Source organism: Arachis hypogaea, chromosome 20 (genome assembly GCF_003086295.3).
Source record: "Arachis hypogaea cultivar Tifrunner chromosome 20, arahy.Tifrunner.gnm2.J5K5, whole genome shotgun sequence".
Classification (NCBI taxonomy): domain Eukaryota; kingdom Viridiplantae; phylum Streptophyta; class Magnoliopsida; order Fabales; family Fabaceae; genus Arachis; species Arachis hypogaea.
The window spans coordinates 33,098,664-33,110,518 of record NC_092055.1 but is presented as its reverse complement, the minus strand read 5'-3'; the positions used below and the strand labels follow the sequence as shown (position 1 = coordinate 33,110,518).

Sequence of the window (11,855 nt, the reverse complement as noted above, 5' to 3'; positions counted from 1 at the left end):
AAATAATGAAGCATATTATACTTTTTCCTACAATATTAAAAAAATTGAGCCTTAAAAGTTGAGTGTAAAAAAAATTAACTCTAGAATAAAATCAAAATTTGTTTGAAACAATACATTTGAAAAAAATTAACATTAAAGTACATTATAAAAATTAACTAAAAATATTTATTTAATTTTACTGTTAGATTAAGCATCTTAAAAAATTTGATTTTGGGAATGCTTATTGCGGATGGCCCAAACGATGGTAATTAATTTTACCGACAGCTTCGTCCATCGATAATTTTATCCACGTATATTTATTATTTAACAATAATATGGTCTTCAATAAAGCCGTCGTGATAATTGAGTTTCTTGTATAGTGAAATCAAACCAATTACTATATAGTAAAATAAATTTCTATATATTGTAAATATTTTGAAATATTAGATATAAAATTGAGACAAATAAATTTTTATGTTTTTATTGCTTGATCGCTTTGTTTCTAATATATAAATGCAAATTCCTCCTTGATTTAAGAGTAAAGTAGCAATAAAAGGCCAGAATTCAATTCTATTAAAATTTGTGTTATCATAAACCATGCACGAATTTTAATTGAAAATAGAATTGAATAATTTATTACTTATTAATAGAATTAGACCTTTTTTCTCATTCCAAAACTTTTCAAACACAATGTTATTAGTTCAAGTTTTATTTATCTAAGGAAAAAGATACTTCAATCGTCTCTCTCTCTCTCTCTCTTTTAAAAGATTTGTTATGTCTAGAAAAATTTCGTTGTTTCTTCTTATTCTTCCCTTTCATAATTTCCTTCTTTATGTGATAAAGAAAAACTTTTTCCACAGTTCAAGGATCACATCCTTTTTTGCTTGGGCATGATCACATGCATACCAAAGAATAGGAATCCTCACAAAGAGAACGGACGCAATTACATTTATTCTCTCTCTATTTTGTGTGAAAATTATTGGTGGTGCTTGACTTTAGTCATTATATATATATATTGTAAAGTGTGTTTGTGGGGACAAAATGCACTATCAACATTGGGCGATCCATAAGATAAGTAAAAAAATAAAACAAAAGAGAAATAAAAAAATTAAAATGTGCTAGATGTATATTAAATTTAATTAATATATATTTATGTATAAATTTATATATAATTTAATTTATTTTTAATATACATTTTATATTTTATTATATATTTTATATTAATGATTGATTTTAGTGTATATTTAATATGATTAATATAAAATACTGTAACTATAAAAGATTCTACTACATACTACTAACAATTATATTTAGGTGTAGATTGTGATATACTTTTTTCTTATAGTATTCTTTAATTTATGGGGTCTAATACTAATTAATTTATTATGAATCTAAATTTTATTTAAAAATTTATTATTAACTAATAAATTATTATATATCTAAAGTATAATTTAAATTTTCGATACTTATTTTAACATACTAGTATATTAAGTATTCTACCAATCTAAATTAATTATTTTAGTAGTAGTATTTGGCGGCCCCATAATAATTTAGGGTGGTGGGATTGTTATGCTCAAGTGGGGTGCCTATGTCTCCTCCATTGTTCAAATTATTAGGTATTGGTGTCATTTCTTGTTGTGCTTACCTCTCATTGTTTCTTTCACCTTTCGGTATTCATTTCAATGTCTTGTCGCCAGTAAGGGATCAAACTTTATTTGGTAACAAAAACATAATATGAAAATTCTTAAACAAAAAATTGGCATGAATTATTATTCTTCGGTGAATAAGTGGTATATGCATCACACTTCTTAATTTATCATATCTGTCATTTTTAATATAGGAAGGGAGATTTGTTATCTTTATATGAGGAATAAGTCTCTCATTTTATATGAACTATTAAAGTTATACAGATATTAATATAACTTAGATAAAATTAGAGATAAATATTGTTTTGCTCTTTAACATTTTGGGTCAGAATCAAAATCGTTTCTAACATAATTTTGAATTTAAAATCGTCATTATTGTTTTATTTGTTATTAAAATCGTCATTTTTAATATTTTTTTTTAAATAATGAAGCTACCCTTTTCAGCTTTTATGTTTCGCGCGAAACACTTCATGTCTTCATTTGTATGTAAACCCTCAACACTAACCACAACATTAAGCACAATGTTTCATAAACCAATGTGATTGATGCCCTAGTCCAGAATCGGAAATTACGGAAGCTATTCTTGGAGAGAAGAAAGCAGGCGAGTTCGAGTTGCTTGAAGGAAGGGACTTGAACAGTCGGTGAGGCAGTATCCGCAAGGTTGGCGTAGGTATGATTTCTCCCCTTCTATTGACTATGGTAGCTCTCCTCCTAGTAGTTAGTTTTGGGTTAGAAGGTTTAGGTTTTGATTTTTTGTTGATGATTGAATGGAGGCCAAAGGTGTGTGTAATTAGACTAGAGATTAATATCACCGTGAAATAGGGATGCCTGTGTGTGTGTGTGTGTTTTTTTTTTATTGTTGCAATATGGTAATGTGTTCTTATAGTTATTTACTGATAGGGTATTGGAGAAGACAATGAAATATTTTAAATTGAAAGTCTACCATGGAGGATGGTTTACTTATCAAAATGGGCCATTACAATATGTGGGAGGAGAAACATCAGTTATAGAAGATATTGAATGTGATCGCTGGTCCATATTTGAAGCTTATGCAGAGTTAAAGCAGTTTGGTTACGTTGAGGAGAATATCTCAGCGTTGTGGTTCAAGGATCCTATATATGAAGACATGGAGAAAAATTTAAAGTTGTTTAAAGTTGATGCAGATTCGATTGCCATGTGTAGAATAGCTTAATTAAGAGATTATGTAGAGTTATTTGTTATGCACAAGGTGAGGAGGACGATGTATTTCCTGCTGCTGGCTATATTGATATTGGTGAGGATCATGGGATAGTTGATAAAGGTGAGGGACAAGAGCTGGTTGTGTATGGTGGAGAACAGGGGAAAAAAACCAATTTGAACCAGGTGCTGATGATACTGGGGCAGAGACTAGGGACAGTGATGATGATGATAATCACAAAGTTGTGTTTGGTAATTTCGGTGACAGTGATAGTCTTGATTCAGAGTATAAACCATATGAAGAGGAGGATGCCAGTACAGATAATTTGCACTTTACCAACAGTGAAGATGAGCTTGATCCTGATGTCAGTGGGTTTGAGGATGTGAATGTTATGACTGATAGATGTAGGGCTGTGAAGAAGAAAGGTGTGGCAATTGAGAATTTTAAAAATGATGAAGGATCAGACAATGATGAGTTAGATTTGGACCACAAGGTTGGAGTTAAGGGGTCAGATTCAGACCATGAGAGAGTGAGGTATCCAGTTCACAAGGCACAAAAAGACATGAAACAATACAAGTAGGAAGTTGGGATACTATATGCATATAGGGAGGAATTCAAGGATACTGTGATTGCATATGCTATACAAACCGCAAGGGTAATTACTTTTAGGAAGTGTGATCTGAAGAGGGTAAGGGCAGTTTGTTCTGGTGAGTGTCCTTTTTGGCTGTATATTGCAAAAATAAGATATGAGGATACTTGGCAGCATGAATTTGAATCACACATGTACACAAGCAATAGGGTAAAAATTTTACACTCAAAATGGCTTGGCAAGGCATTCAAAAAGAAGGTTGAATCAAATCCCAGTGTGAAGATAAAGGAATTAGTTTCCAAGGCTAAAAAAAAAAGGAGAACTTGACTGTCACTAAATCAATGGCAATGAGGACTAAGCAGATTGCATTGGACGAAATTCAGGGAACCTTCCGAGAACAATATAAGAGGATATATGACTATGGATATGAGCTGTTGAGGGTAAATCCAAACTCCTCTGTTCGTATATAAGTGCAAAGGTCCCCTGATTTTGATAATAAAGCACAAACATCATCTATGACAAATTATTGCATCTTCCAGAGGATCTACGTGTGCTTGGAAGCATGCAAGCAAAGCTTCCAGCATTGTAGGTCCTTCATTGGTCTAGATAGATGCTTTTTGAAGACACCTCAGGGTGGACAATTGCTCACTGCAATAGGTTGGGATTCGAATGACCAAATGCTACCCATTGCATATGCGGTTGTAGAGGTCGAGACCAAGGACTCATGGATTTGGTTCTTGAATCATCTTGCATCTGATATTGGGATTGAGAAGATGAAAAGATCCACATTTATGTCTGACCAACAAAAAGTAAGTATACTTCACCACACTTTACTTATGCACAGTTACATTGTTCATTACAACATATGAAGTATCCCTAACTATATGCTCATTAATATCATCGGTGTAGAGTTTGTTGCCGACATATGAAGATGTTATATTAGGAGTGGACAACCGATTTTGTGTGAGACACTTATATAGCAACTTCAGGAAAAGATTTCCAGGGTTACATTTGAAGCAAATGACGTGGAAGTGTGCTAAGACGACTCATTGGAAAGATTCGAAGAGGTACATGGCCGAACTGAAAACTGTGAATCAGGAAGCTTTTCGGTACTTAATTGCTATTCCACCTAGGTATTGGTCTAGATCTAGGTTCACCTTTAATTCTAAAGTAGATACACTGGTTAACATGTCTGAGAGCTTTAACTCTGCCATAGTAGATGCTAGAGAGAAGTCTATAGTAAATAAAATAATAACAACGATTTTAAACAGAAAACTACGTTAGAGACAGTTTTAATTCTGACCCTAAATATTAGGGAGCAAAACAATACTTATTTCATAAAATTACATTAATCAGTGCTTGGATACTGTTGAGATCCTTCATCTGCGAGGAGGATGTCTATCATACAGATATTCTCGATTCCATCACTTGGCAAGAAAAGAGAGTGGAGGGTAGTAGAGTACCATGTAAAAGTATTTCTATTATTGTACTCAAAATTACAATTGATCCAACCAAAAATATTGAATCATTAGATTATTGATTTAATAATTAAATTATTGTTAAGTTGGTTGAATTGTAATTAAATAATTATATAAAATTTTATTTTTTATAATAAATATTTTTTAATTTTGATTTTATACTAAATTAATTACTTTTATATTTAAATAATTTATTGATTAGTTTATTACTATTATATAATTCAAGTATTTATTTAAAAATTATATTAATAGATATCTCATAATAAAAAAAAAATATCTTGCGATTAATAAATATTTGAATAGTATTTTTTGTTTGTTTTTTAAATTTGTAAGTATTTAATAAAATTTAATATTTATATTAATAATTGTATAAAATTAAAAGAATATAATTTATTTGAAAAAGAATGAGTACAAAATTAAAACTAAAAAATAAATTAAATAAAAAAACAATTTAATATATTCATAAGTAGTGTAACTTCTTGGGGCAAAATCAAGGCCTTACAAATTGAGAGAAGACCTTGGTTCAACAAGTTTAATTATTTTTAATCGGTTTTTTTTGGATCATGATTTTTAACCGGTTTAAATGCAAGTTCAGTCCTAGTCTCAAATCGAATTGGATATCCATTATAATTATTTAGAAAGGAGGGTGCATTTATTAACTTTTGATTGGTCGAGTGATCAGCTCATTTATTCAGTTAAAAAAGTGTTAGGAGTTCAAATTCTGTCTTATATATACAATAATTCATTGATCAATGACAAATTAATTCTTGATCTATTGAGTTAAAAATGACCGTAGACAACCAAAAAAAGTGCATTTAATTTATCGAGTCAAAGTAAACATTTCAGAAGAGTTTAATGCTATCTTTTATAAAAAGCAACTATAAACTAATCAACCACTAAATTAATTAAAAAAAATATGTCAAAATTTAAAATTTATATTAAAATAAATTTAATAACACATATTTATATATAAATATATAATAATTAATATTTTATGTATACATGGTATTTTTTTGTCGAATGTAGTATTAGATAAATAAATATATAGTCACTGCAAAATACATAAATAAATTTATAAAATAAATAGTTCATTTATAAATAAAAAATGCATTACTATTAGTTATATAAAACGTCAGTGTAAAACATTCATTCCCTTAATCACTCTCGGGCAAGTATTTAGGGGTGAACCTTAATCACTCTCGGGTGACACGCGCAACTTTCAACGATGTTTTGGACAAGATTCGGGGAAGGCTAGCCAGCTGGAAAGGAAGATTGCTTAATAAGGCAGGCAGACTCTGTTTGCTCAACTCGGTAGTGACTGCGATTCCTACTTATCGCATGCAAGTATCTCTCTTCCCTAAAGGGGTAACTAATAAGATAGAATCCATGATGCGAAACTTTCTATGGAAGGGTCAAGTTGATGGTAGAGGCCTGAATCTAGTTAACTGGAAAGTGTTGGTCACTCCTAAGAAGTTTGGAGGTCTAGGAATTAGAGATCCTTTTTGTGCCAATATTGCTCTTCTTGAAAATCTAGTTTGGCAACTTTTTCACCATCCCAACAAGCTATGGGTTCAACTGTTGACGGAAAAATACCATTCTTCTAAGGATGATTGTTTTAGTCAGTCTCGAGGAAGGGGATCTTATGTTTGGAAGAGTATATGTCGAGCTTGGGATATCCTAAAGGAAGGTTTTAGTTGGTGCATTGGGGATTTGGAACAGAACTTTTGGTTTTCTAAATGGAGAAGAGAGGGGCGACTGTGTCAGGAGATGGATTATGTTCACATTTCTGATTCGGATCTCAGGATCTTGGACCTTTGGTCATCTGGACAGTGGAACCTTGAGAATATCTATTCTCCTCTGAATCAGTCTCTGCAGAGCAACATTAACTCTTACAACCCAGATGTTCAAGCTGGTTCAGAGGTCGGTTGGGGTTGGACTGGTGCGGCCTCAAAGGTTTATGATGCTCATAGTGGTTATTTATGGCTCAGTAAGAAGATGTTTAGTTGGGAGGATATGGGTAATTGGCTTTGGCTTTGGCGTCAACATGTTCCGGAAAAGCACAAATTTTTGGCCTGGCTATGTCTTCGGGAGGCTATTCCTACTGCTGCATTTCGTTTTAGAAGGGGCATTTCGCACACGGATAGCTGTCCACGATGTTTCTCAAGTCAGGAGTCGGTTTTACATTGTATTCGGGATTGTCCAAAAGCCCAACTTGTTTGGCAAGCTTTAGGGATATCCGATCAACCAGTGGATTTGATGAGTTGGTTCTTACATAATAGCAAATAGCGCCCCTTTAGATTCTTTTCTGGTCTCTGGTGGATTTGGTGTTCGAGAAATAACGAGATCTTTCATCCTCACGAGCATTGGACCACAGACAAGGTGATTGGTATGGCTTTGTCCTTAGAAAAGGAGCTCCGAAATATTTTTGAGTTGCAACGACTATCTATCCCCTCAACCATTAGTGGCTCTTGGATTCCCCCCTCAGTGGGTACCTTTAAGATTAATTGTGATGCTAGCTATCCTGGCAGTGGTGCTCGAGTTGGTTTTGCTTGTGTTAGCAGAGATTGGAAGGAAAGGTGGCAACGAGGCTGTCTGGGAACAATTGAGAGTCGTAGCATTTTGCAAGGAGAGTTGTTTGCTATTTGGAGAGGCTTTCTTTTAGCATGGGACTCGAGACAAAGAGACATTATATGTGAGACAGACTGTGTGGAGGCTTTTACTATTGTCAATAATTTACAAGATTGCTCTGGGTTTATTGATCCTTTGGTGTTAAAAATCCGAGATATCATGTCTTGGAAATGGCGTGCTGATCTTTGGTTGATCTTGAGAGATGCAAATACAGTAGCAGACATCATGGCAAAGACTGCAATGAGGACTATTTCTCCCCAAGTGGAGCTTCCATTGCCTTAGAAGGAGTTTGAGAGTAGTATTCAGCGGGACTGCCTTTCTTAAGCAGTTTCTTGTTTTTTTTCTTTCTTAGTTTTTATTTATTTTCTTTTAAGTCACCAAAAAAAAAACATTCATTTCCTTGATGACATCAACCTTGTTGATTATGAATTAATAATATTTATATGAAAGCAATGATCTCATATTTATTTTCAAGATATGGAATTGAAGCATATCTAGGTCAAGGTCAGATCATAAGAGAAAAGAAAAGCATATCAAATATCTGGGGTGGAAATTAATAGTGGTGTCATATCTCATTCACCCTTTTATGCGACAAGCATGTTGTGCAGTGGTGCTTGAAGAGTGAGAGAGTGAGATTAATCAATTAGGGAAGTGAGTGATATTGAATCGGTGAATTTTATGGTGTTTATAACATAATGTTTAATTTTTGTCTAACTTATTTTTTATTTTTATATTTTTAAAATTAAATATTAATTTTTAATCTTTTTTAATAAGTTAGACAAACACTTTTAGACATCATAATAATCATCTATATTCTAATGAACCATTTTTAACACGCCACCTTATAGTGCAATTTACAATAATCAACTCCGTCTCATTTAGCGTTAATATTATGATTCAAGCAAAGACAAATTTAAAAGATTTTAACACTAAAAACAAAATATATGATATAATAATAAAATAATTTTCATAATAATTAAATATAATAATAAATTTAATAATGTAACGAGAATAAATAAATATTCTTATTATGTATTATTTAAAATATTTTTTAATTTTAATAAAGCACTCATCTCCACAATTCTTTACATAGATCCATTCTTTAATCTAACTACTTCATATATATGGTTATAGATCTTAGAATTAGTTACAGATGCATAAAATTTTAACAATAAAGATAAAATATGTATAACATGAGAAGAATTTTTATAATAAAAATAGTATATGTATATAAAAAATTAGCTATTAAATTATTCATTAATTATTTTGTATTTGTATATAAATACAGATGTTGTGTTTAACTTATTTTTAATACAATAATGCTTCACATCCATATAAAAAATGCATCCAAGTTATCCAAGCATATATATTGCTAGACGCGCCTCTAACACCCCCCACTCATTTGTGACATACGCGCTACATATAACGTAAACCTTCTCTACTGCAACCTAAACCTTCTGTTCTCCCAGTTTTTCTCTACTCGCGTTCTTCTTTATTGATCTGCGTTGCCTTCAACGTAATAAGCTTCGTCGTTCTTCTCTGGTCGCGCTCATCTTCTTCATTTTCTTCTTTCGATCTGCTTACGTTGTATTTATCTTCTTCTTATTCTTCTTTGTTTTCTTCTTCGATCTGCACTTTTCAATCGAAACAATGAATGATTCAACTTCAAATCAGTTGAATAAGAGAGATTTCGATTATTCTTCTGAAACAAATCAAGCGGACGAGGTTTGAATTATTCAATTTTGAATCGAATTGAATGCAATTGCTAATTTGAATTGAATTGAATTGAATTGAATGGACGCAGATGTTCTGAATTGAATTGAATTGAATTGAATTGATAATCTCTAAATTGTAGACACGGGTATTTTGAATTTGATTTTATATAATGGATAATATTTCTTTCATTCAGTACTATACAATTATTTCACCATAATAACGTGTTCAGTTCATTCTGCAGAAAGCTGTTTGAATTTGATTTTATATATTGGATAATGTTCTGTTCATTTAGTACTATGCAGTTGTTTCACCATAATGACATGTTCGGTTCATTATGTAGAAAGCTGTTTGAATTTGAATTTATATAATGGATAATGTTCCATTCATTTAGTACTATACAATTGTTTCACCATAATAACATGTTCGGTTCATTCTGCAGACCAAGTGTGTTGTGGATGAACAATTTGTCCCAAAGGTCGGGATGATTTCCAAGACACTAGAAAAAGCTGGAAAGTTCTACAAAAATTATTCCAAACTTGCCGATTTTTCTACCAAAATAAGGAACACAACTCAGAAAGGAGACGAGATTAAGAATAAAATAATTGTATGCAACAGAGAGGGGAGGTGGAAATCTAAGATATCTCCAACTCTGAAGACAAATCCCTCAGCCGGCATAAACTATCTAGCCAGGATCTACGTACACATATTGATGGACGTCGGTCTCTGGACAATTTCCAAAGTTGTTCTGAATCATTGACACCCCTGCTATCCAGACCGAGCAGAGATGCTCAAACAACATATGGAGCTAAGCATGTTCATGCGTCGCACCATCGAAACCAACAAGGAAGCCGGAATCAGACCGAGAAAAACTTACCAATCATTCATAGCAGCAGCCGGCAGTCATCGGGAACTAAGTTTTATAGAAAAAAGAAGCGAGAAATTACATCACAAGGGAAGTACAGAATATTTCCGAACAAGATGATACCAAAGAATTCGGGAAGTACCTATTAAGAATGAAAATAAGAACCAAAATTTCTTTTTCGAGCTCAACCTCGAAGGCCATCACTCCATCAAAAATGCATTCTGGGCCGACGCAAGTAGCATAGCTGCTTGCGAGTATTTCGGAGACGTGGTTTCATTCGACACTACCTACAATACAAACAGGTATTCGGTTTACCCAAATTAAGTCTTTATGTTCACCAAATCTACAAATTTTGGTTCATCACTTTGTGAGAGTGTCCATTTATACAGGTACAATCTGGTTTTTGGTTCTTTTGTGGGCGTGAATCACCACGGTCAGTTGACACTTCTTGAATGCGCCCTGATGAAAAATGAGGACATCTAATCATTCAAATGGCTATTCAAGTGTTGGTTCCATTGCATGGGAGGAAGGCACCAAAAGGCATTCTCAACGACCAATGCACATCGATGCAAAGGGTCATCGAGATGTGCATGCCAACCACAATTCACCGGTGGTGCATCTGGCACATCATGAAGAAGATCCCAAACAAACTAAACTGCTACAAGCGACACGAAGAAATCAAACAAGAGATGAGCCATGTCGTTTGGAACTCATTCACAAAAGACGCATTCGATAGAAATTGGAACGATTTCCTCACAAAGTATGGCCTCAGAGGCAACAAGTGGCTCTTAGGTAAACGAGGTTTTAATTTGAATTACTTTCATGCCGTTACTTTTTTGGTTAAAACGTGCACAGATTTCAGTTCATGCTGGCTCATGTTTTTGGTTCATTCTGCAGAGCTATACAAAGATCGCCATATATGGATTCCAGTTTACCTGGATCACAACTTCTGGGCCGGGATGAGAAGCACACAAAGGAGCGAGAGCATGCACACATTTTTCAACAAGTTCATCACATGCAACAGCTCTTTGAGTCAATTCGTGAAGCATTACGACAATTGCCTAGCAAGCAGAGAGCAAAGAGAGAGAGAATTTGACGCTGTAGATTTTCACACCGTGATACCATGCGCAACAAAATCAGCAATAGATTCACAGTTTCAGCACGTGTATACCCACGAGAAGTTTAGGGAAGTTCAAGGACAATTCAGAGGAAAGGTGAACTGCATCACAAGATCAATGCATTCCACCATAGGTATACGAAGTCATAGAGCAGGTTTTTAACTACACATTCAACAAGTTTTTCGTCACCTATGACGCAGTATCACGAGAAGTAAAGTACCAGTGCTTGCTGTTCGAGTCAAGGGGCATAATGTGCCGCCATTCTCTGAGCGTCTTAAGCTTCGAGCGAGTAGATAACGTGGCACCGAAATACATACTAGAACGCTGGAGCAAAAACATAAAGAGGAGGCACGCACACATCAAGAGCAGGCAAGATGAGCCTCTACTGGAGTCGAGAAGCAAGAGATTTGACGATTTGGTATTTCATCGCACAATATCTGTGAATTTGCGTCAGAGTATGAGGAGCTAACCAGAATTCTGCACCAGGCCTTTGACGATGTCATGGTCGAGATGTAAGAATATTAAGAGAGAAGAAAAGGAAAAAGTTCGTTATCCCACGAAGAAGCAACGTTGAGCGACGTGAACGACCTTCAAAACCTACCACGTGTCAGAACAAGAGGCTGGCCAAAGAACAGACTGGGATCAAACCTGCAAAAAAAAAA

The 11,855-nt window shown here is 33.7% G+C and overlaps 1 protein-coding gene across 1 annotated transcript; it reads left to right on the top strand.

Annotated features, from left to right (window-relative positions):
• Positions 1-3,732: 3,732 nt before the first annotated feature.
• On the top strand, positions 3,733-10,224 carry LOC140183028 (uncharacterized). Its single transcript, XM_072231028.1, has 5 exons — positions 3,733-3,831; positions 3,931-4,200; positions 4,301-4,630; positions 9,653-9,726; positions 9,987-10,224. Exons 1-5 carry the CDS (start codon positions 3,733-3,735, stop codon positions 10,222-10,224), a joined length of 1,011 nt encoding a protein of 336 aa, XP_072087129.1.
• Positions 10,225-11,855: the final 1,631 nt, after the last annotated feature.